Source organism: Salvelinus alpinus, chromosome 5 (assembly GCF_045679555.1).
Source record: "Salvelinus alpinus chromosome 5, SLU_Salpinus.1, whole genome shotgun sequence".
In the NCBI taxonomy this organism is placed as follows: Eukaryota; Metazoa; Chordata; class Actinopteri; order Salmoniformes; family Salmonidae; genus Salvelinus; species Salvelinus alpinus.
The window spans coordinates 32,550,045-32,577,069 of record NC_092090.1 but is presented as its reverse complement, the minus strand read 5'-3'; the positions used below and the strand labels follow the sequence as shown (position 1 = coordinate 32,577,069).

General features: G+C 41.9%; 1 protein-coding gene across 1 annotated transcript in view; it reads right to left on the bottom strand.

Annotated features, from left to right (window-relative positions):
• LOC139575933 (B-cadherin-like) overlaps window positions 1–17,575 on the bottom strand; it is a 75,138-nt gene extending 57,563 nt beyond the window's left edge. Inside the window, exons 1-2 of the mRNA XM_071401406.1 lie at window positions 17,418–17,575; window positions 16,698–16,809 (exon numbers count right to left, since the gene is read on the bottom strand). Of these exons, the coding sequence (XP_071257507.1) occupies window positions 16,698–16,809; window positions 17,418–17,468 (163 nt within the window). The 5' untranslated portion in view covers window positions 17,469–17,575. The remainder of the gene's footprint in view (window positions 1–16,697; window positions 16,810–17,417) is intronic.
• Between the last annotated feature and the right edge of the window lie 9,450 nt (window positions 17,576–27,025).

Below are 27,025 nucleotides of genomic sequence, written 5' to 3'. Positions count from 1 at the left end.
CTCTGAAATGGAAAACGGGTAACATACAGTGGGGAGAACAAGTATTTGATACACTGCCGATTTTGCAGGTTTTCCTACTTACAAAGCATGTAGAGGTCTGTCATTTTTATCATAGGTACACTTCAACTGTGAGAGACGGAATCTAAAACAAAAATCCAGAAAATCACATTGTATGATTTTTAAGTAATTAATTTGCATTTTATTGCATGACATAAGTATTTGATCACCTACCAACCAGTAAGAATTCCGGCTCTCACAGACCTGTTAGTTTTTCTTTAAGAAGCCCTCCTGTTCTCCACTCATTACCTGTATTAACTGCACCTGTTTGAACTCGTTACCTGTATAAAAGACACCTGTCCACACACTCAATCAAACAGACTCCAACCTCTCCACAATGGCCAAGACCAGAGAGCTGTGTAAGGACATCAGGGATAAATTGTAGACCTGCACAAGGCTGGGATGGGCTACAGGACAATAGGCAAGCAGCTTGGTGAGAAGGCAACAACTGTTGGCACAATTATTAGAAAATGGAAGAAGTTCAAGATGACGGTCAATCACCCTCGGTCTGGGGCTCCATGCAAGATCTCACCTCGTGGGGCATCAATGATCATGAGGAATGTGAGGGATCAGCCCAGAACTACACGGCAGGACCTGGTCAATGACCTGAAGAGAGCTGGGACCACAGTCTCAAAGAAAACCATTAGTAACACACTACGCCGTCATGGATTAAAATCCTGCAGCGCACGCAAGGTCCCCCTGCTCAAGCCAGCGCATGTCCAGGCCCGTCTGAAGTTTGCCAATGACCATCTGGATGATCCAGAGGAGGAATGAGAGAAGGTCATGTGGTCTGATGAGACAAAAATAGAGCTTTTTGCTCTAAACTCCACTCGCCGTGTTTGGAGGAATAGAAGGATGAGTACAACCCCAAGAACACCATCCCAACCGTGAAGCATGGAGGTGGAAACATCATTCTTTGGGGATGCTTTTCTGCAAAGGGGACAGGACGACTGCACCGTATTGAGGGGAGGATGGATGGGGCCATGTATCGCGAGATCTTGACCAACAACCTCCTTCCCTCAGTAAGAGCATTGAAGATGGGTCGTGGCTGGGTCTTCCAGCATGACAACGACCCGAAACACACAGCCAGGGCAACTAAGGAGTGGCTCCGTAAGAAGCATCTCAAGGTCCTGGAGTGGCCTAGCCAGTCTCCAGACCTGAACCCAATAGAAAATCTTTGGAGGGAGCCGAAAGTCCGTATTGCCCAGCGACAGCCCCGAAACCTGAAGGATCTGGAGAAGGTCTGTATGGAGGAGTGGGCCAAAATCCCTGCTGCAGTGTGTGCAAACCTGGTCAAGAACTACAGGAAACGTATGATCTCTGTAATTGCAAACTAAGGTTTCTGTACCAAATATTCAGTTCTGCTTTTCTGATGTATCAAATACTTATGTCATGCAATAAAATGCAAATTAATTACTTAAAAATCATACAATGTGATTTTCTGGATTTTTGTTTTAGATTCCTTCTCTCACAGTTGAAGTGTACCTATGATAAAAATTACAGACCTCTACATGCTTTGTAAGTAGGAAAACCTGCAAAATCGTCAGTGTATCAAATACTTGTTCTCCCCACTGTATAACAACGCAATTGTTTTAAAGGGGGGAATAGTACTGTAGTTCTGGGAAAAATCAATGCATACTTGTGTCGTTCATTCTGGCAGTCCAGTTAGATTTGGACGACCCCTGAAGCTGTACGGTGTATGGAGCAGCAAAGTCCGCGCCGTCTTTATCAGTGACTGACAGCAGCTGTGGGGAGGACTCCTTGTTGCAGACCTTGATCACACTCTCATCGATGGTTGGAGCATTATCATTCACATCCTCCAGCTCTATGATAAGGGTGCCAGTGCCAGTTGCCGGGATTTCATCTGCATATCCAAATTAGAGCACTGTTACTCAAAGGGTCAAGTTTAGGGTGTGGTCTTTTACAAAAAAAATTATATTAACATTAGAAAAAGGGAACATTTAAATACCGTTGTCGATGCCCAGAACAATAACAGAGTATTTGTTGTCTTGGACAAAAGTGGATTCTCTGTCCATGAGGCTCTTGACTTTGATCAGCCCAGTGTCTTTGTTAATACTTAGCCATCCAGCAGGATCATTGCGTATCTTGTATCTGTGTAGTAAATGTAAAAAATAAATAAAAAAGCATTGCTTACAACCTGTACAGTCATCACTTGAAAAATGTCCCCCTCTTCAAATCTTACAAAACGTAAGCAATTGTAAATGTAGTTCTAATCTTACGTGACTTTCTGACTCCTTGCAGTGTCTGGGTCTGTGGCTGTGTACAGAACCAGGTCACTGTCAACAGGGAGGTCCTCAGGTTTCCTGATAATCTTCTCCACTGGGGTGAAGACTGGAGCTTCATTCACATCCTCCACATTCACTACAACAGTAGCAGTGGAGGTGGGCAGGCTGATTGCAAATGGGACTTCATTCTGCACAGTGACCAGCAGAGTGTACTTGTTGTTCTTCTCAAAGTCAAGTGGCTGTGTTGAAAGAACAGAAAAGCCCATCAGCATAGGAATCCTTCAGACATTATAGAATCAGGATAATGGTGTTTATATCTACAAGCATATATGGACAGTGTAGCCAAAACATTTTATTTTGCTCTATACTCCAGCATTTTAGATCAAATGTTTCATATGAAGCGACAGTACATACTGTTACTTTTATTTTAGGGTCTTTTCATAAATATGTTTTACCGTTTATAAAATGTAAGCACTTTATGTATCTAGTCCCCCCATTTGAAGGTGTCATAGGTATAAGGACAAATTCACATAGTGTATTAAACTTGTCAAAAGTATAGTATTTGGTTTCATATTCCTAGCACGCAATGACTACATCAAGCCTGCGACTACAAACTTGTTGGATGCATTTTCAGTGTGTTGGTTTTGTTTTGGATTATGTTGTGCCCAATAGAAATGAATGGTAAATAAGAATCACTTTTATTGTAAATAAAAATGTTTCTGAACAATTTTACATTAATGTGGATGCTACCATGATTACGGATAATCCTGAATGAATCGTGAATAATGATGTGAGTGAGAAACATAAAGATCATACCCCCAAAACATTCTAACCTGACTAGGCATCCCCCTTTCCTTTCTATTCTTTAACATCTCACCATTACCAATAATAATAGGGGAGGTTATACTTTTTTTGGGGGGGGGGTATGAGGGGTATGATATCGAACTCTCACTCAACGTGATTCAAGATTTAGTCATGATTATCCACAATAATGGTATCATCCACATTAATGTAGAAGCGTTCTATTCTCATTTACAATAAAATAGACTCCCAAATGACAATACATTACTTACCATTCATTTCTATAGACCCTTTCGGACGTCAGGCAGCCTAGTGGTTAGAGCGTTGGGCCAGTAACCAAAAGGTTGCTGGATTGAATCCCTGAGCTGACAAGGTGAAAATCTGCTGTTCTGCACCTGAGCAAGGGAGTTAACCCACTGTTCCCCAGGCACCAAAGACATGGATGTTGATTAAGGCAGCCCTCCGCACCTCTCTGATTCAGAGGGGTTGGGTTAAATGCGGAAGACACATTTCAGTTGAATGCATTCAGTTGTACAACTGACTAGTATCCCCTTTTCCCTTTTTGTGTTTGCAAACATTGTTGCACAAGTGCGACGCGTGCAAGTTGTGGCAGAACAAGGGGGAGTTCTTATAGAACGACGGCAAAAAAAAGCATCTCTACATGTTGCTTACGAGTGCAATTCACACTACTTTTGGATTATAATTGGACTCGTAGGAATGTAGGCAAATCAACTGCATTATACTTTTTTTATAAACACTTAACCAGTAAAATGGCTCTTTGGCTAGCTTTTGCTACAGCCTATCATAGAGCGTAAGCATTCTAGCTAACAACTGCTGCATCCAAAATAGATAATTTTGCAAAGACCACAATCAAATATAACCTTAGCGACTGTCCAAGCAAGACAGTGTTTATTTTTTTGGCTTGCCCGTTTTGCATGTTATTATGACATTAATACGTGTAACATATCAGTTTGCAAACAATGTAAAAAAAAAAAATCTTTGATTTGTTTCCTGAGTAAGGCAGCTCCAAAATGCAGGTGTTCCAGCCTAGCTCAGTGCTTTCTGCGGTGGTGGGGCAGCCAGTGGAAAATACGGAGCGTACAGTAGGTGTTGGTAATATTCTCTAGTTGCGCCGTGATTGGCTCAGTGTTCTGTCACTCATGGGGAAACTACGTCACCTCCAAGTCTAAGGGTAGAGCTAGAAAATTCAAGCCCCTTGGGTGCTGCCATAGAGTTACATTAGAAGTGCCCATCCAAGAAGGCTCAAGGTCATTGGCCACAGATAAAATTACGTCAAATCATGTTATATCTACAGTAGCTTTGATTGGACTGATTATAGTTACAAACTCTTAACTAGCGGTCATCATCATGAATCAAGTTGACAATTTACTGGCAAATCCTTTTTAATCCTTGTCATATGAAGGGAAATTACAGATAAGACGTATCGGTGCTCATCGGCCAAACATTACACAACAAGTTGAAATGGCAAATTCAACAATGAGTGGTTTGGAAGGAATCAGTGGCTAACTGCAAGCATTACAAAGCAATCACTAGCCTGCTATTCAGTGGAGTGTCTGTGTGGTCTCAAGTCTAGGATTAAGGGTTTATTTTCCAAGCTTAAAATGATAAACATTCAACATTGGCCATGCTGTCAATTAAGCATGATTTGTGCCGCGCTCAAAACTGTTAACGCGAAATTTGACTTTAGTGATTTCAAGACAACTAGGAACTCGGGGGGAAAAACAGCTCCGACTGGGAAAATACGTTTTTTACGGTCATCCAACTCAGAATTGTAAATCCGGAACTTTGGTCTATTCTCACCTCTTATTTTCGCCTACTGTTCTGACTTGGTGGTGCACATGTAGCCTATAACCTGTTTTAGAGAAATGTAATCATTTAATATTATAAGAGCTTTCATTGTCTGCTTATGAGCCCCTTTTATTTATCATACGGTTCTGACTTGGTGTACAGGGACAACACTTTAAGAACTGCTCATGTTCTGAATTCTGTCGCTGTACTTTTAAAAAGTGCTGATCAAATAGTTATATCGACTATGTTCGTCCTAGCTTGCTCGTTCATGTCTTAATCGAAATTACGGATTGCTTCTTATCCGCTTGTCATCCCCTTATGCCATAGTTTGTACATCTCAATTGTCAGTAGAAACCACATTTGTTTAAGCAAGTCAGCCTGATTTTTTAAAAAGGCAGTAAATGTGGCTGAATGAACTGTTTCGCTGCCAGACAAGGCTCCACTGATAGCCAGGTGTAGCAGTGATAAGGTGTTGGGACTGCTGATGGCACTCTGCTGTTGGGACAGCTTTATGTAGGCCCTAACAACGTGTTCACCGTTATAGCACAATTCATGTATTGTGTAGTGGCTTTGCTGGCATGCATCCCACATTTTTGTTTTGATTGCCCACCAAGATGTACATGCTAAAATCGCCACTGATTGTAAGCGTATGAGAACCCCAAAACGTGATTTTGTTTAGAAGTAATAAAGTAATACATTTAAATCTAGGCCATGTTGAATTGGCGCAAGTGGCGATGACTTTCTTACTGCCGCCAAGAGTCGCGCGCAACTCAAGGGTCTATTGGGCACAACATAATCAGAAACAATGAAAGCAAAGTAGAGTCAAACTTGATGTAATCATTGTGTGCTAGGAATATGGGACCAAAATACTAAACTTTTGACTACTTTAATACACCATTAGTGAATTTGTCAAAATACTTACTACACCTTCAAAATGGGGGGGACTAGATACATAAAGTACTTTCATTTCTAAACGTTAAAACAGATATGTATGAAAATACCCTCAAATAGAAAGGTCACATTGTGTACTGTCGCCTCATAAAACATTGGATCTCAAATTTAAAAAATGCTAGAGTATAGAGTCAAATTAAAACATTTCAGCCTTACAGTCCAAATAAATAGGAAGGGGAGTGCAAGATAATTCCTTCAGGAAATCATTCCAGAGTAGCAGCTAAAAAGCTACATTGACAGGCTGCTTTTGCTACACCTCCAGATTAGGAGCTCAAATATATCTATAGGAAAAAATGTCAACATACCTTGGCTGTTGTAATGATGCCCTCCAGGTTGCTAGGGCCTGTGCTCACACTGAAAAGGCCTTGAGGGTCCCCGTCAACTATCTTGTAGGTGGTGGAACAGGTAGAGGAGTGAGGCGCATCTCCATCAGTCACATCCACTTTAATATCTGAAACTGACACGGTGTACTGCAAAGGAGAGAAGCATGATTATAAAGCAACAAACAGAGGGCAATTCCATTGTGTTTTAAAACAGTTGTAAGGCTTCAATTTGAAATTGTCTTCAGAAATGTGTTTACCGAAGGCGCGTTGTCATTGCTGTCCGTTACTGTAATGATGGCTTTGCCAACGCTGGTAAGGCCATTTCCCTCCATATCGGCAGCTTGGATTGCCAAAGTATATTTGGGAATTTTCTGAAACAAATGAAGTAGCAAATTAAGTCAGGGTCACAAATGTAACGCAAGTAGAATATACACAATGAGTAAATGATCGACAAGACTATTGATTTGAAAAGAGACCAACCTCTCTGTTCAACCCAGGTGCGTTAACCTGAATCCCTCCGGTCACAGGGTTGATGACAAACATGTTGGGGCTTGGTAGTGGAGGCTCCTGACTGATAATGGTGTATCTGACATCAGAATTGTCAGAGCCCTTCTCATCAGCATCAGGGGCCGTTACCCGCATGACCTCGTCACCTGAACAGAGTGAAAATAATTATAGGAAAATATAGCATAATCTTTCTTCAAAAACATCACATCATTAAGTATTGTAAATACTGAGTGTGTGTGAACAACATACCTGGTTTTGATGCTTCAGGAACTGTTCCCATAAATGGATCTTGGGTAAATTCAGGTTTGTTGTCATTCATATCAATGACTTTCACAATGATCTCCATGGGATCCTCAGCTGTACCTGCACCCACTGCAACAGCATGGGCTAGGAGCTAGAGAGAAAAGTAACGACAAACATTAGTTTAAAACTACATATAATCAGTTTTCAATTAAGTCAAGGGAAGAAAATTAGGATACGCAAACCGTACAATGTAGTTGTCTTTTTTCTCCCTGTCCAAAGGCTGGGTCACATAGAGAGTTCCAGAGTTTTTGTCCACAGTGAAGAGTCCCACAGGAGGTAGGTCTGCCCCAGCGCCAGTGATGCTGTACTGGATCTTCACCTCTTTATCATTGCTGGACCTCATCTGGTTTACAAGGATAATAGAATTCACGTCACTGACGAAATGTCCAACACTGATATTAAAGTCATGGAAAAACGATCCTTAACCTACAAGACACTTACCTGCACCATATTCTTGGGGAACGGACCTCGGTCATTCTCTGGGAAGTTGATGGGAGGAATGATCCAGTCCCTCTTCCTTCTTTTCAGACCTCCTGAAGACTTGGGGAAGTTCAGAACAGGTAGAGACAGACTTTCTCCTGGCTGTGGAATTGAAACAAAAACCATGAAATATCAAGTCTATGGTTTTACAAGCACCAAAATACATATATGGAGCATTTTACAAAAACTGCCATCAAACATCATACCTTAACATAAAAAATTACAAATAAATAAGTTTCAATGACAGAATATTTCCAGCTATTTTGCAATGACCACAACCAAATATAACCTTAGCGACTGTTCAAGCAAGAATCAAAACATCATTGTAAGCTTATGAGAACCCTAAAAAGTTATTTTGTATAGAAGTAATACAAATTGAAATCTAGGCTATGAGGAATGGGCGCAGAAGGCGATGGCTTTCTCTGCCGCCAAGAGTCGCGTGCAACTGTGTGTGACGTCAGTGTGTCATGAACTGGAAAAGGGTCTATTGGGCACAACATAATCAGAAACAACGAAAACTTGATGTAGTCGTTGCGTGCTAGGAATACGGGACTAAACTTTTGACTACTTTTATACACCATTAGTGAATTTGTCCAAATACTTATGACACCTTCAAAATGGGGGGACTAGAAACATAAAGTACTTTCATTTCTAAACGTTAAAACAGATATGTATGAAAATACCCTCAAATTAAAAGGTGACATTGTGTACTGCCGCCTCATAAAACATTGTATCTCAAATAAAAAAATGCTAGAGTATAGAGTCAAATTAAAAAGTTTTAGCGTCACTGTCCAAATAAATACGAAGGGGAGTGAAAATTGCTTCCTCCAGGATACCATTCCAGAATAGCAGCTGAAAAGCTATATTGACAGGTTGCTTTTGCTACGCCCCCAGAGTAGCAGCTCAAATATATCTATAGGAGAGGATTTCAACATACTTTTACTGTCATAATGATGCCCTCCAGCTTGCTGGGGCCTGTGCACACATGGAAAAGGCCTTGAGGGTCCCCGTCAACTATCTTGTAGGTGGTGGCCCAGGCAGAGGAGTGAGGCTCATCTCCATCAGTCACTGGCATTTTCACCACCAAGGCATCCACTTTATTCTCTGGGATTGACACGGTGTACTGCAAAGGAGAGAAGCATGATTATAAAGCAACAAAGGGTAATTCCATTATGTGTTAAAACGGTTGTAAGGCTGTAATTTTAAATTTTGCCTTCAGAAATGTGCTTACCGAAGGCGTCACAAATTGTGGCGCGTTGTCATTGCTGTCCGTTACTGTAATGATGGCTTTGCCAAAGCTGGTAAGGCCATTTCCCTCCATATCGGCAGCTTGGATTTCCAAAGTATATTTGGTAAATTTCTGAAACAAATTAAGTAGTAAATTTAATCAGAATCACAAATGTAATGCATGTAGAATGTACACAATGAATAAGTGATCGACAAGACTATTGATTTGAAAAGAGAACAACCTCTCTGTTCAACCCAGGTGCGTTAACCCGAATCCCTCCAGTCACAGGGTTGATGGCAAACATGTTGGGGCTTGGTAGTGGAGGCTCCTGACGGATAATGGTGTATCTGACATCAGAATTGTCAGAGCCCTCCTCATCAGCATCAGTGGCCGTTACCTGCATGACCTCATCACCTGAACAGAGTGAGGAAAAAAAGAAATCTGAATTGTCCTAGCATAATTTTCCTTAAAAAAACATCATTAAGTATTGTAAATACTGAGTGTGTGTGAACAACATACCTGGTTTTGATGCTTCAGGAACTGTTCCCATAAATGGATCTTGGGTAAATTCAGGTTTGTTGTCATTCATATCAATGACTTTCACAATGATCTCCATGGTATCCTCAGCTGTACCTGCACCCACTGCAACAGCATGGGCTAGGAGCTAGAGAGAAAAGTAACGACAAACATTAGTTTAAAACTACATATAATCAGTTTTCAATTAAGTCAAGGGAAGAAAATTAGGATACGCAAACCGTACAATGTATTTGCCTTTTTTCTCCCTGTCCAAAGGCTGGGTCACATAGAGAGTTCCAGAGTTTTTGTCCACAGTGAAGAGTCCCACAGGAGGTAGGTCTGCCCCAGCGCCAGTGATGCTGTACTGGATCTTCACATCTTTATCATTGTTGGACCTGATCTGGTTTACAAGGATAATAGAATTCACGTCAATGACGAAATGTCCAATACTGATATTAAAGTAATGGAAAAACGATCCTTAACCTACAAGACACTTACCTGCACCATATTCTTGGGGAACGGGCCTCGGCCATTCTCTGGGAAGTTGATGGGAGGAATGATCCAGTCCCTCTTCCTTCTTTTCAGACCTCCTGAAGACTTGGGGAAGTTCAGAACAGGTAGAGACAGACTTTCTCCTGGCTGTGGAATTGAAACAAAAACCATGAAATATCAAGTCCATGGTTTTACAAGCACCAAAATACATAGAACATTTTACAAAAACTGCCATCAAACTTCAATTGACCTGAAAAAAAAAAATCTGTTTCAATTACAGAATATTTCCAGCTATACATGTCATTGAAACACTTCGAGACGCAGTTGCCCATCTGTCCACTAGAGGACACCATAGTCTCATTAATTTAACCAGTCATATACCTTGGGCTGGGTGGTCATCTCATGGTGATTGTGGTGGTGGCCATGTCCTGCCTCATGCAGCACTCTGACTGGAACTGTGATCTTCTTGCCCTTGGACTGGGTAGAGACATAGAACTCCTTATGTCCATTATGCAGAGTCAGCCCCCTCTTCAGTTTCAGCGTCCCGTCGCCATCTACTTTGAAGCGTGAATCCTCGGAGTGAAAGAGAAAGCTGGTACGGCTGGTGCAGTCATCAAAAGTCACTGCAAGGTCAAAGAGAAAGGTGGTCAGAGGATAAACATTTTTTTTTTTTTATATCGCAACCATAATACATGTGGGCCTAAAAAGTAACCATTGAAAGCAATTCAACAACAGGAGCAGATGTAAAGCACTGTTGCATTCATTTCAAATTCATATCAGGAGTCATATTCCATCAGTGCCTTCTTGTGAGAAACTGAGAGCCACCACAGACTCTCTCAGTAAATGTATAAATGGAATACTGGTCATAGTAACAAAGCAGCAAAATGACCTAAAAGAACCCTAGGCCTAGTCGCCTCATGATCGCAGTTCTGATCTGCTGCAAAGACATTATGCAGGGCTTATTATTTGCACAATGTAAAAACCCACAACATGTCGGACTTGCAAAGGAGTAAATTGACCCATATCCTCATGTAATTATTAACATGACATGTATAACTAGTACTGTGCAACTTAGAACAATATACCAGGTAGAGATTAAGCTGTCATGGTATACAAGTAGTCTACTAGAATCATCCTGTGTGGACAGAGAGGCAGGGTTGACTTGCCCAGCCCTGGGTTGAGACTCAAGGACAGGCAGCAACATCTAGTTTCACATGACTACTAGAAACATCCTGAGGCATAGGCCTAGCTATACAAAGAGGTTTGAATGTCTCATTATGCTCCTATTAGCTTACAAAAGTTGATTGAGTATGATTTAGAAACCCCAAATCAATACACCTCTTTCCAGCCTAATGAACTGGCTAAATGTTATGCAGAAATTGTGGAATGACACAAAACAAGAAATGTGTGGTTGAGAAAGATATGGAAGTGTGGTTTTCAGAAGTAAAACTGAACTGGATGTATGCCACAGTACCCACTTTTGCTTTCTGCTCATTCTTTGGCTTGCTAAAGTATTCACCCCCCTTGGCATTTTTCCTATTTTGTCGCCTTACAACATGGAATTAAAATGGGTTTTTAGGGGGTTTGATTTACACAACATGCCTACCGCTTTCAAGATACAAAATATTTGTTATTGTAAAACAAAGAAGAAATTAGACAAAAAAACAGAACTTGAGCGTGCATAACTATTCATCCCCCCAAAGTCAATACTTTGTCGAGCAACCTTTTGCAGCAATTTCAGCTGCAAGTCTCGAGGTATGTCTCTTAGCTTGGCACATCTAGCCACTGGGATTTTTGCCCATTCTTCAAGTCAATACTGCTCGAGCTCCTTCAAGTTGGATGGATTCCGCTGGTGTACAGCAATCTTTAAGTCATACCACAAATTCTCAATTGGATTTAGGTCTGGGCTTTGACTAGGCCATTCCAAGATATTTAAATGTTTCCCCTTAAAACCACTCGAGTGTTTCTTTAGCAGTATGTTTAGGGTCATTGTCCTGCTGGAAGGTGAATCTCCGTCCCAGTCTCAAATCTCTGGAAGACTGAAACAGGTTTCCCTCAAGAATTTCCCTGTATTTAGCACCATCCGTCATTCTTTCAATTATGACCAGTTTCCCAGTCCCTGCCGATGAAAAACATCCCTACAGCATGATGCTGCCACCAACATGCTACACTGTGGGGATGGTGTTCTTGGGGTGATGAGAGATGTTGGGTTTGCACCAGACTTAGCGTTCTCCTTGATGGCCAAAAAGCTCAATTTTAGTCTCATCTGACCAGAGTACCTTCTTCCATATGTTTGGGGAGTCTCCCCCATGTCTTTTGGCGAACACTAAATGTGTTTGCTTATTTTTTTCTTTAAGCAATGCCTTGTTTCTGGCCACTCTTCCGTAAAGCCCAGCTCTGTGGAGTGTACGGCTTAAAGTGGCGCTATGGACAGATACTCCAATCTCCACTGTGGAGCTTTGCAGCTCCTTCAGGGTTATCTTTGGTCTCTTTGTTGCCTCTGATTAATGTCCTCCTTGCCTGGTCCGTGAGTTCTGGTGGGCGGCCCTCTCTTGGCAGGTTTGTTGTGGTGCCATATTCTTTCCATTTTGTAATAATGGATTTAATGGTGTTCCGTGGGTTGTTCAAAGTTTCTGATATTTTTTTATAACCCAACCCTGATCTGTACTTCTCCACAACTTTGTCCCAGACCTGTTTGGAGAGCTCCTTGGTCTTCATGGTGCCGCTTGCTTGGTGGTGCCCCTTGCTTATTCGTGGTGCAGACTCTGGGGCCTTTCAGAACAGGTGTATAGTATATACTGAGATCATGTGACAGATCATGTGACACTTAGATTGCACCCAGGTGGACTTTAAATAATTATGTGACTTCTGAAGGTAATTGGTTGCACCAAATCTTATTTAGGGGCTTCATAGCAAAGGGGGTGAATACATAAGCACGCACCACATTTCAGTTTTCTTTTTGTTTTTTTCCCTTCCATTTTTTGCAACAAGTAATTTTTTTCATTTCACCAATTTAGACTATTTTGCGTATGTCCATTACATGAAATCCAAATATAAATCAATTTAAATTACAGGTTGTCATGCAACAATATAAGAAAAATGCCAAGGGGACGAATACTTTTGCAAGGCACTGTAGTTAGGTATTAGAGAATCAGGTAGGTAGAGGTACAGCAACTACCACTCTTTAGGCAAGATGGCGGTTGTCACCAAAGTTTTGAACAAATTAAAGAAAGATGTAGGTGGTAAAGCAGAAGTCCAGAACAACAAATAATCAGGCCCCCTGTCACAAACACATTTGTTTTACAACTGGCTGTCTCGTTGTTGTTGGTAAATCAGGCCTAACACTGTTGTGTCGTCTGCAAACTTGATGATTGAGTTGGAGATGTGCATGGCCACGCAGTCATGGGTGAACAGGAAGTACAGGAGGGGGATACATGGAGATTACTGTGACTCAACGGTCAGGTGGTATTGGACTGCGGTCATGCCTCATTTCTGCCAGTGTGGCGGTAATACGATCACCACTACAGCCCTAGGTATAGACTACTGACCATATCAACTTGTTTTCTGAAAATGTCTTCGGTACATAATTAGTCTAGCCTATACTCCAAAATTAAACAAATTCTAGTAATCGTGGGGCCTGTATTATTATGCGAACTGGATGGACTGGCTACCTTATGCTACACTCCAAACTTTCTATCCATGAGTCTAGGAGAGAACATATAGGCCTAGGTGATGAATAGCCTTGTAACAGGGCATTTTCATAATTAATAGGCTGACATTAACTTAGCTACAGAATCTCACTGTGCGTTTCCATCTCCTCCCCTCTCATTAATTTCGTTCTTGAGCGTGCATAGAGGGGCTGTCAACAGTTTAATGAAATATGTTTTGTTATGAAAACATGTTACTGTCGATGTTCCCAAACAGATTTCACTTTGTTTCCCAAATTAAGCACTGGTTAGCTGCAGGAGCTGGGTTGGAGAGCCCATGGCATAGAGTTTGGGCAGAATATCACCTGTCGCACAGCAAAAGGCTGCATGCTCCTCAAACAGTGACTGTTGCAGAGTGAAACTATTGTTCTTATAAACCCAGACATTTCTATATGCAATCCCATGTGAAAGCAAAGTTGGTTGCCACTAAAAACTGGAGGATCCCAGCTGCTACTATATTTATTTCTCAGCTGCTAATATTAAGCCGGAGTAGACTACCTGGCAGGAGTGAAAAACGAACTGCGGAAAAGTGGCCTCCAGTCGCTATTCAAGTGCATACAGATGACATGTATTTTTTCTCCCGCCAATTTGATAATGAACAATTCTAAATCAAAACAATTTTGAGATATTTGTAAAAGACAAGATTGAATTGAGAATAGTCTGATGGGTGAAAATATGATATCTTGAGAGAACAATATGTGCAGCAAGCTTTTTTTGGACTTAATCAAATAACTAATAGCCTATAGTCGCATCAGGGGTCGATTTAGAGTTAAGAAATCTGCATATTCAAAACGCAGACCATCAACAACAAAAAAACTTCGTTTTAAACCATGTCACCTGCGTTTTATATTGAAAGTCAGTGTTTTTTGCTACAATAGAGTGATCAGGGGCGTGCAACTATAGTTTTCATTCACACAAGTGTCAAACGATAGAATATAGCTTCATTTTGATCAGATGAGAACAGAAGTGCAATGGCTATTTGGCTAGCAGCCATATAAGTAAATGAGCTTACAATTAAAAAGCAAGGACGATGCATGGCCATCATATATAAGATATTTATCATAGAATGTAGCCGGCTACATTTAATGTTTTGCTTGAAGTTAATCTTGCATTTAAGATAAAGTAGGCTACACTGAGAAAAGAACTGGAGAAAAGTAGCTACACAGTCAAATAACCGTTTGTGAACTCATTGGAGTGGAGAAGTGCAAATTAAGTACAAAATTTGTCTGATGTCGAGCAGAAAATACAATAAGAACAATTTTAGATCTGCGTTTACAAAACGCAGCAAGATACTTAAGCATTATTTCTTTCCGGCGTGAAAAATGCATAATTCTGTATTGAGACCCCTGATCATGCAGCCCATATAATCTCAGCAAAAAAAGAAACATCCACTCGCTGTCAACTGCGTTTATTTATTTTCAGCAAACTTAACATGTGTAAATATTTGTATGAACATAATATTCAACAGACATAAACTGAACAAGTTCCACAGACATGTGACTAACAGAAACGGAATAATGTGTCCCTGAACAAAGGGGGGGGGGGTCAAGTAAAAAAGTAACAGTCAGTATCTGGTGTGGCCACCAGCTGCATTAAGTACAGCAGTGCATCTCCTCCTCATGGACTGCACCAGATTTGCCAGTTCTTGCTGTGAGATTTTACCCCACTCTTCCACCAAGGCACCTGCAAGTTCCCGGACATTTCTAGGGGGAATGGCCCTGGCCCTCACCCTCCGATCCAACAGCTCCCAGACGTGCTCAATGGGATTGAGATCCGGGCTCCTCGCTGGCCATGGCAGAACACTGACATTCCTGTCTTGCAGGAAATCACGCACAGAACGAGCAGTATGGCTGGTGGCATTGTCATGCTGGAGGGTCATGTCAGGATGAGCCTGCAGGAAGGTGACCACATGATGGTGGAGGATGCATTCCCTGTAACACGCAGTGTTGAGATTGCCTGCAATGACAACAAGCTCAGTTCAATGATGCTGTGACACACCGCCTCAGACCATTGAAGGACCCCCACATCCAAATCGATCCCGCTCCAGAGAGTACAGGCAAGCGCGAATCTGACCATCACCCCTGGTGAGACAAAACCGCGACTTATCAGTGAAGAGCACTTTTTGCCAGTCCTGTCTGGTCCAGCGACGGTGGGTTTGTGCCCATAGGCGACGTTGTTGCCGGTGATGTCTGGTGAGGACCTGCCTTACAACAGGCCTACAAGCCCTCAGTCCAGCCTCTCTCAACCTATTGCGAACAGTCTGAGCACTGATGGAGGGATTATGCGTTCCTGGTGTAACTCGGACAGTTGTTGTTGCCATCCTGTACCTGTCCCGCAGGTGTGATGTTTGGATGTACCGATCCTGTGCAGGTGTTGTTACACGTGGTCTGCCATTGTGAGGACGATCAGCTGCCCCGCCCTGTCTCCCTGTAGCGCTGTCTTAGGCGTCTCACACTACGGACATTGCAATTTATTGCCCTGGCCACATCTGCAGTCCTCATGCCTCCTTGCAGCATGCCTAAGGCACGTTCACGCAGATGAGCAGGGACCCTGGTCATCTTTCTTTTGGTGTTTTTCAGAGTCAGTAGAAAGGCCTCTTTAGTGTCCTAAGTTTTTATAATTGTGACCTTAATTGCTTACCATCTGTAAGTGTCTTGATGACCGTTCCACAGGTGCATGTTCATTAATTGTTTATGGTTCATTGAACAAGCATGGGAAACAGTGTTTAAACCATTTACAATGAAGATCTGTGAAGTTATTTGGATTTTTACCTATTATCTTTGAAAGACAGGGTCCTGAAAAAGGCACGTTTCTTTTTTTGCTGAGTTTATATGTTTGATTTCTAAGACATTCTAAAAAGGTTTGTATCATTCACAACTAAGTTACCAAATAACTCTAAATCTAGCGTATAGGACTGGTTCCAAATTATCACTTTTATGCTCAACATAGCCACTTCACATGCGAAAATCGGTCCAGAATGGGAAAAGTATCCTTTCTATTTTATTCAGCTGAGCTCAATTACACTCACCAGTTTATTAGGTACATCTAGTACCAGGTGAGACCACCCTTTTCTTCCAGAACAGCATGAATTATTCAGGGCAATTTTTTGTTGAAGGTTCAAATAGATATTTCCCAATCGGAGCTCGTTTTTCCCCCCAAGTTTTGAACACACTGAAGTTGGAGATTTCCGACTTCCCAGTTGTTTTGAACGTGATGTTAGCACAAGACAGGGCAAAAATGTATGACAGTTAGGAAGCTACCATTAGTTAGTTCTTACCTTTCCCAAGACTCTGGCCACTTTGTAAGTGGTTTCTTTCCACTTTAAAAATGTACATTTCTGAATTGAAACCTGGAAGACATTTTGACTCCGACAACCCTGGTTTGAAAGCCTTACAAAAGGAAAAAAGTAAATAAACAGTTTAATTATTTATAGTCAACTGCACAAGGTCATAAAATAAATATTCACCAGATTTCCATAGAAATGCAATTACACTATGACCATATTACAGACACATATTTCCCTCAGATTACACAGACCCATAAAGAAGTCTAAAACAAATCCAATTGTGATAAACTCCCATATCTATTGGGTGAAATACCACAGTGTGCAATCACAGCAGTAATATTTGTGACCTGTTGCCACAAGAAAAGGGCAACCAGTGAAGAACACCAATGTAAATGCAACCTATATTTATTTATTTATTTTCCCATTTGTACTTTAACTATTTGCAAATCATTACAGCATTGTATATAAACATAATGACATTTGAAATGTCATTATTTTGGAACTTTTGTAAGTGTAATGTTAACTGTTAATTTTATTGTTCATTTCACTTTTGTTTAGTATCTATTTCAGTTGCTTTGGCAATGTAAACATATGTTTCCCATGCCAATAAAGCCCCTTCAATTTCAATTGAACTGTACCCAACGTATTCCCAGGTAAATGGCGTAGCCTACATTACGTGTTACTTTTAAAGTAGAATAAAAAAAATCTTACCTGGAGAAATAATATTAATACGCCCAGCTCCACAAACCAAAATGCCCCCATTTGTTTTAAATAATTTGTGGACAGTCGTTCCACCAACAGTAAAAAGTAATGAGTTTATGCGTAGAGGGGAAACGTCTCTCTCGTTCAAATCTATGCTTTCTGGGTTGTCGCTTAAATAAGAAAAATGAGCTTCAGGAGGTAGTGATGTATGCAGGCAGGAGACCTCGCCCATCCGCTCGCTCTAAATTTGGGCATGGTGAAGAACGGCTCCTTATACTCGCACCTATGAAACACAAGTAAATTGTCATAATCCAGAAACCCACAGCAGGGTCCTATGTGCCAAAATATTACATGAGAATGTGAGAATTCCAATCGAGAGGAGAAGCACTGATGAAGAAGAGTGGGTTCAAGTTCAAACACGAATGTCAGTCATTCCATTTCATGATCTAAGTAGTTTGAAATAAAACAGTCAGCAACACTGACAATAATTTGTCAAAAGCTATAATTTGTCAAAATAAGCTTTACATTTTAACAAATGACTGATAAATACATATATATTTTAATCATGGTAAAACATTTTATTTACCATTACTCCATTTAGCCTAGTCGAAATAAATGCTGTAGATATTCTTCACCATACACTTCCTCAGCTTGTAGTAAAGTCTGTGTCAATGTGAGAGACCCTGTACTATCTCTCAAAGGAACCATTAATTTAGCTAGTTTGACCACAGACTGCATGATCCTAAAGCATGTCCAGTTGGGGAATGAGACTGGGACACTTTATTAAAAACAACCCAATTTCAAAAAAACATCATAGAACTTGAATACTATTTATGTTGATCTCACTTTTACTCCTCAATGCTCATGCTGCTGTACTGTAGTTTACATGGCTGCCCTACACAACTAAACATAATCATAATGAGTAGCCTAAACATCTCCAGTCAGCAGAACATATCAGTAATAAAATGGTGTATTGTAGATGGGCTTTACCACCTGAGGTTTTCTGTGTATCTGATTGGCTACAAATACAGGTACAATTGCATCAGTATGTCCTCCATGCATCCTCTTTATCACATCTCCATCATCCTCACCTCAGACATGGTGGCAGAACAACATTACAGACCCTGCTTGCTTTGGATTCCCAGCAGCCTTGTGAAGCAATGGTTGAATGATAAGGGATGCGAATTGACTTATAAGTCTATGGTGTTACCTTGTAGAACCAAATACGTCCTATAGACCTAGTCTTCAGTTGTAAGTAACCTATATAATATCAATCAAATTATTAAGATATGGAGAGACCGGCCTGTTGGAGAAAATAAAGTGTTTGAGGGTTCCAAAGGGAAGGGAAAGTATGACATGCAAGATATTTCTTTATCCATTCAGTCAGTGACCTTAAGAGTACAGATAATATTGTGGATCATGAGTTTCAAATGCGATCAGTTCATGACCCACATCCAAACATCACTTCCTTCACTTTAAAGGCTTTTACTCATGATCCACAATATTGGTATGCATTGCTAGCTAGGATAATCATAACCTCCAAAGTAGTTTGTCACACCCTGATCTGTTTCACCTGTCTTTGTGTTTGTCTCCACCCCCCACCAGGTGTCTTTCATCTCCCCTCATTATCCCCTGTGTATTTATACCGGTGTTCTGTTTGTCTGTTGCTAGTTTGTTTTGTTCGTCAAGCCTAACAGCTTTTTTCCCCCCTTGCGCCGGCCTGTTTCTAGTTTTGACCGTTCTGCCTGCTCTGACCCTGCCTGCCGTCCTGTACCTTGTCCCACCACACTGGATTATTGACCTCTGCCTACCCTGACCCTGAGACTGCCTGCCGTTCTGTACCTTTTGGACTCTGATCTGGATTACTGATCTTTGCCTGCCATTGACCTGTTTGCCTGCCCCCTGTTCTAGTAATAAACTTTTGTTACTTCGATACTGTCTGGTAGGCCACCAAAGCGATGACGCACAAAGGCCAGGGTGCGACGGGAGCCCGGGTGGCAGGCAAGCCTGGAGGAGTGGGCAAACTCAAGGAGCGGACAGTGCCAGGCACAAACATCCAGTTGTCTGCCCCCCCCCCCCCCCCAACTGAGTATCGTCGCCAGACACGAGGTGGGAAGGATGGTCTCGGGGTCCGAGGATGTAGCTGCGGGGCAGTGCATCTGGCTTGATGTTCTTCGATTCTGGTCGGTAGGAGAGGGAGAAATTTAACCGGGTGAAGAGCAGGGCTCGCCTGGAATTGAGACGCTTGGCTGTGCGGAGATATTCCATGTTCTTGTGGTCGGTCCACACAATGAACGGATGCTCTGCTTCCTCCAGCTAGTGCCTCCACTCCTCCAACTCCATTTTCACCACGAGAAGCTCACCCTTAACAGGTGACCATATTACAGCTAATGGCGAAGGTGAGTACCGCCTTAAATAGAGCTTGACCCTGGAGCATCGGACCATAAAACAGGGTTTCCCAACCATCTCCACTGGCCCCCCCCAGAAGTTTCACATTTTTGTTTTAACCCTAAATTACCACACCTGATTTAGTTAGTCAAAGGCTTGATGATTAGTTGACTAATTGAACCATGTGTGCCAGTTAAGGGTTAACTCAAATGTGAAATGTCTGGAGGGGCCGAGGAGAGGTTTTGGAAACCCTGCCCTAAAGGAACCCCAACGGAGATGCCAAGAGTGAGATCTCCCTTGGGAGATTTCTTAACAGACTTATCAAGGCTAGAATTGTTACACTACTCCCTTGGTTCAGAAAACACAACCGTTGCTTCTCGATCACAAATCCCTAACGCCTTAATAGGATTTGCGTTTGACCTTCATACACTATCCTACTTCTGCTCATTTGACCTGAGGTAGGTTTGAAGTCAGGTCGCTTGACCCTAAGGAAATCACGCTACACACAACCCCAAGAGAGTAAGGGCCTCATCAAGGCTAGAGTCGTTCAAATTGTCAGGCAGCATGACTACCATTTAGGACATTTCTAACTAGTACTAAATGCAGTTACAATATACTGATGAATTTTAGCTGGCTCATTGGCTTTCATTTCAATGTGGGATTAAAATACAAAATGGTGCTATGCAACTTTCAAATCCTCAGACTGATTGACTGTAACCTAAGCCTTTGTCTTGCAGGCATGAACTCTTGGGTTGCATGTATTGAAAATAGATTCAAAAAATCCTCCCGCAGTACCCCTGCACCTATCCCCCCATGATACAGGTACAGTATGCTAGAATGCCAAACCTTTAAAAAATTTAATACAGCCAAGCTATTATTTTCATGAGTTCTCCCTGACTCCCTGATGCAGGACCTACAGGAGCTGATAGAGAGTTTCACAGGGCCAGATTGTCATGTAACTCCAAAGGTGACTTGGGCAGAGTGCATACAAGTGGGGGGGAAAGAGAGGCAATGGTGGACAGCATGCTCTCTGCTGAAGGTACTGTGTTGGGCCAGTGTCAGTATTGCAACAGTGAGGATGCGGTTGTGCTAGAGGACTGCCCAGGCATCTTCTCTCTGCCACATGTGACATAGCCACCCACAGCACCAAGGTTTTGTACAACAGAGTCTCTGAAGGAGCAAAGTGTGCGTTTTATAGATTTGCTGTTTCAAATTAAATCTGATAGTACCTCCTGCAATACCAACTTTTTGTCATGCTGCACAATTTAATGCATCAGTCCAAATATATATATATATATATAACAATTTACTTGTGATTCTTTGTCACATTTTGGTTTCTAGTTTGTCTTTTACCACAGCTGTGTGGTTGTGCCTCCAGTGTCCTGACAATGATGAGTGGCAAGCAGGTCATCCTGATTGGAATAAAATGGTAAGTATGTGGTTTTTAAGGACTTTACTTCTATTCACATGCTATTAAAGAACATAATTAATTACTCCTGACTCGGAACTACAACCTGTCCCTTTCTGCTCTGAACTGCTCCGGGTGTCTGAGACATTGGACAGTGGGGGTGGACGAACTTGAAAAGTGGCTACTGGCCAGCCACCGTGACTCACAGGACCATCGTCACAGTGGACCTCTTCAAGTCCTTTGAAGACATGAAGGTGCTGGCCCCAGGATGTGCCCGTCAAGCATTTGTGGGAATGCTTGATGGAAGAACAAAGCACTTTGGTAGAGTAAGTGTGTGTATATACTAATCAAATGATAATTTGAATGAGTCGTTAATATTGCCCCTACACCTCTACGTTTTGCATGTTATTAGAGTGCAAAGATATGTCGACACATTCCAGAAGGCATTCCCCGAATGGATGCATGGGCGGTTGGAAATGGACAAGCTTTGTGTAAACGATCTCCTCCATTGTCCTGCCTGCTGTCATGACTGTCCTGTGAGGATCCAAATAGGTCAGATCAGCTTTGCAGTAAATAACTTCAGTCAGACCCCCTTTCACCCGCAGAGGTGTGAGAAGGGAGCTGGTTGCAGTTGACAGCTCACGCCCTGCTGTAAATCAAGGACAGAACATTCAGCTCTCTCGCTCTCCAAATTCACCGGAGAGATGTGCCTTTGTTTCACAGGTTTTCCCGCCGAAACTCTAACACGTTTTAAAGCGAATACTGGAACAATATTTCTAAAATATAATGAGGGGAATGGTCAGAGGCGACCTAAAAGAACACGGATGTCGGTCTGGTTGTTATTTTGTGATGTCATTAAAAAATATATAAAGGAAATACTGTACACACACTACATGTACGAAGTTTCCATCCTCTACGTTGTGCATGAACTATGAAAACATTTTGTTAAGAGGGACATGATTTTTAGGAGCCATAAAATATAAGTTTTGCATAACTTTGTACAAGTGACAAGCCTTGCCCTTAGTTAGGTCAGAGAGCGTGTCAGTCTGACATGAATGATCTTACTCCAAGCAGGCAGTGGTTCGTATGCAAAGTGAAAGTAGACTCTAAATGTAACAACATTAAGTGTCTGTCCCTCTCTCGATCTCCCTCCATGTACTTTTATAACAAGCAGCCATATTGTTGTCAGTCTGCTAGGGACCGGTTGCTAATGTATTAAGTGTATATGTTTATGTTACCATTTAGTTAGCTAGTAAATAAATAATTAAACCAATTTGTGTAGTACTGAATCATAAGGCTCAGGTTTTTGCATATGCCGGAGGTTACGACTGTTCAGAATGATGATATGAGGTTATGATTAATAAGTTGTTTATAGATGAAATAAGTAAAGACCTTGAGTTTAATTTGGGAGATGGTAACTATTTAAAGAACCGCTTCGTGGTGCCCCAAATCCTAATGGGTTAACTGTTACATAATTTAAAATCAGGTAAGAACTTAACATAGTCAGTTGATTAGATAAATAAGTCCGATTAAATGTTAAAGTCACCGCACTGCTCACAGGAGATGCATGCTATATCAGTGGATAGGAATCGCAAGCAATACCACTTCCGGAAAGCCTTAGGGTTTGTACTACCTTCTGTGTTGATGTTTTGTTCAGGGTATAATTACACCACCTTAAAGTGCATGCTGGTCTTCTTTTTGTTATTAAGTATGTGTTTGTGATGTTATATTGTGGGACAGTGATTTGTCTTTTTGCTTTATCTAGATCCCTCCGAGACACACAGACACACACAGAGATTGGGACTTGAACCAGCAACCCACCTCTCTAGGCTACTTGCCACACCCTGGCGGTTTGGTTTTATGTATAATTTTGTGATGTATTTCTTGCAGTCTGACTCTCTATTTAATGTTGAGAAGGGCTTCTATGATGTCTTCCTGGCGAAAGACGATGTGTCATCCTTCGTCAAACATGTCCATACAAAGACCAATCACAGTTTCTATAGCATAGCTTAATGTCACGTAGTTTAGAACTTGTTTCTTGTAAGTTAATCTCTGCACCACTGTGATTTTCATGTTGTAGACGCCAGGCAAAGGAGTGTGTGGCACGTCAGAGTGGACAGCAGCCAAAGAGACTTCGGGAAAATCATCTGCCAAAGTAGATGAGGGCCTCGAGATAGCAGTTTGCCACACGGCATGCTCCTTAAGCCTCTCAATATGTACAGAGGCGAAATATATGCCTAAGCAATGTACTTGCAGAAGGAGCTGTCTTCTACTGGCACGGTGGGCTTTTTCTGCTGCGATGTTGTATGCCAATACTGGCTTTACTTGCAGAAAGTTGTGCAGGCATGCCCAGAGTTAGACCTGCTTCTAAAAATGCACCCTCTCCGTTCTGCATGTGAATGGATGGAATTGCCACCTTGCATGTCTAAGATAAACACTCTGTTGTTATGCAGAAACACTAAGTTCCTCTCACTGGTATTGTCATGGCCTGCCTAAGTCTAGGACCCTCACGGGCATGGAAGTGTATGTGTATGTGTGGAATAGGACTGTAGCCCCCCCAGCGTCTTCTCTCGTTCAACTGCTGACCTTATCTCAAGTTGAGTTCCACATCCCTCATTGTCCCAGTTCCACAGAAACTGGCCTGCCTTTGCCTCCTTCCTTAGAAATATTCATATTCAGCAATAACATGTTTGAACAGAATATGAACTTCCTGCACTTCCCCCTGTCTTACTCAGTAACTTTCCATACCCAAAGTTCCTATTCACCCTTCATTGACCCCTAAAACATACATTTCTTATACCTGTAAAGTAATCAATACTTTCTATTATGATGATAGGAATTAGTATATTTCAAGCCAGAATCCAACAGGTAGAAAAGTGAATGTTTCTCTGAATCAACTTCATAATTGCATTGATGTCAGTGGAGTCATGTTTGTAATATGCCCTGTTTGACAGCCACACTTCAGACAGGGCAGACGGAGCATCTCCAGAAGAGGGTTGAGGGGCTTTACCTCAGTGTGAAACAGAGGAAACACTACCTCTACTGTTTGACAATGAATTAAGCAATAACAGCTGTGTGTGTTTCAATCGATTACATCGTATGAATGTATTATTGATGTAATAAAGTGTTGGTGCAGCATGTTGTAAGTTATTGCTACCCCTTGCAACATTGTAAGTACAACATCTTTCTAATCTGATATTGAGTGGAAGGTACTGTTGCCCAACCCATATAAACTCAGCAAAAAAAGAAACATCCCTTTCAGGACCCTGTCTTTCAAAGATAATTTGTAAAAATCCAAATAACTTCACAGATCTTCATTGTAAAGGGTTTAAACACTGTTTCCCTGCTTGTTCAATGAACCATAAACAATTAATGCACATGCACCTGTGGAACAGTCATTAAGACGCTTACAGACGGCAGGCAATTAAGGTCACAGTTATGAAAACTTAGGACACTAAAGGGGACTTTCTACTGACTCTGAAAAACACCCAAAGAAAGATGCCCAGGGTCCCTGCTCATCTGCGTTAAAGTGCCTTAGGCATGCTGCAAGGAGGCATGAGGACTGCAGATGTGGCCAGAGAAATAAAATGCAATGTCCGTAGTGTGAGACGCCTAAGACAGCGCTACAGGGGAGACAGGACGGACAGCTGATCGTCCTCACAGTGGCAGAACACATGTAACACCTGCACTGGATGGGTACATGCAAACATTGCACCTGTGGGACAGGTACAGGATGGCAAGAATAACTGCCCGAGTTACAACAGGAACGCACAATCCCTCCATCAGTGCTCAGACTGTGCGCAACAGGTTGAGAGAGGCTGGACTGAGGGCTTGTAGGCCTGTTGTACGGCAGGTCCTTACCAGACATCACCGGCAACAACGTTGCCTATGGGCACAAACCCACCGTCGCTGGACCAGACAGGACTGGCAAAAAGTGCTCTTCACTGACGAGTCGCGATTTTGTCTCACCAGGGGTGATGGTCAGATTCGCGTTTATCGTTGAAGGAATGAGCATTACAGCGAGGCCTGTACTCTGGAGCGGGATCGATTTGGTAGGGTCCGTCAAGGTCCGGGGCGGTCTGTCACAGCATCATCGGACAGAGCTTGTTGTCATTGCAGGCAATCTCAACGCTGTGCATTAAAGGGAAGACATCCTCCTCCCTCATGTGGTACCTTTCCTGCAGGCTCATCCTGACTTGACCCTCCAGCATGACAATGCCACCAGCCATAATGCACAGAACAAGCATAATTCCCTGCAAGACAGCAATGTCAGTGTTCTGAGAGAGAGCCAGGATCTCAATCCCATTGAGCACGTCTGGGACCTGTTGGATCGGAGGGTGAGGGCTAGGGCCATTACCCACAGAAATGTCCAGGAACTTGCAGGTGCCTTGGTGGAAGAGTGGGGTAACATCTCACAGCAAGAACTGGCAAATCTGGTGTAGTCCATGAGGAGGAGATGCACTGCTGTACTTAATGCAGCACGTGGCCAGACCAGCTACTAACTGTTACTTTTGATCCCCCTTTGGTCAGGGACACATTATTACATTTCTTAGTCAGATGTCTGTGGAACTTGTTCAGTTTGTCTCAGTTGTTGAATCTTATGTTCATACAAATATTTACACTTGTTAAGTTTGCTGAAAAATTAAACGCAGTTGACAGTGAGGACTTTTTGTTGTTGTTGCTGTGTTTAATTCGCACTGCATCCTACACCATCATGTGTCCTGTTAAAGCTTAGTGGCTGATGAAGAAAAATAACGTAGCATGACTATTTATAGCAGCATATGATTTAATAGTTTTTTCACCATAATGAATTGATGTCAATTGATATATTCATGGTATAAAAAAATATAATTTTACATTATAAAGTTCAAACTATAGCCTACTAAGAGGCACCTGGCGCAAAGCTGATTGATATACAGTCCAAGAAAAGTGTGAACCCTTTGTGAATTACCTGGATTTCTGCATAAATTGATTAAACTTGATCTAACCTTCATCTAAGTCACAACAATAGACAGTGTGCTTAAACTAATAACACAAATTGTATTTCTCGTCTATATTGAAAACATAATAAAAAAATTCAGTGTAGGTTGGACAAATGTGTGAACTCCTAGGCTAATGACTTCTCCAAAAGCTAATTGGAGTCAGCTAACCTGGAGTCCAATGAATGAGATTATTGGAGATGTTGGTTAGAGTTGCCCTGCCCTACACAACTCACAAAATTTGAGTTTGCTATTCACAAGGAGCATTGCCTGATGTGAACCATGCCTCGAACAAAAGAGATGTCAGAAGACCTAAGATTAAGAAATGTTGACTTGCATAAAGCTGGAAAGGGTTACACAAATTCTAAAAGCCTTGATGTTCATCAGTCCACATTAAGACAAATTGTCTATAAATGGAGAAAGTTCAGCACTGTTGCTACTCTCCCTAGGAGTGGCCATCCTGCAACGATGACTGCAAGAGCACAATGAGATGAAGAATCCTAGAGTGTCAGCTAAAGACTTACAGAAATCTCTGGAACATGCTAACATCTCTGTTGACGAGTCTACGATACGTAAAACACTAAACAAGAATGGAGTTCATGGGAGAACACCACGGGAGAAGACACTGCTGTCCAAAAAAACCATTGCTGCACGTCTGAAGTTTGCAAAAGAGCACCTGGATGTTCCACAGCACTACTGGGAAAATATTATGTGGACAGATGAAACTAAAGTTAAGTTGTTTGGAAGGGACACACTATGTGTTGAGAATTTCTTTTTTTTTTAGAGGCACAGCACACCAACATGAAAACCTCATCCCAACTGTCAAGTATGGTGGAGGGAGC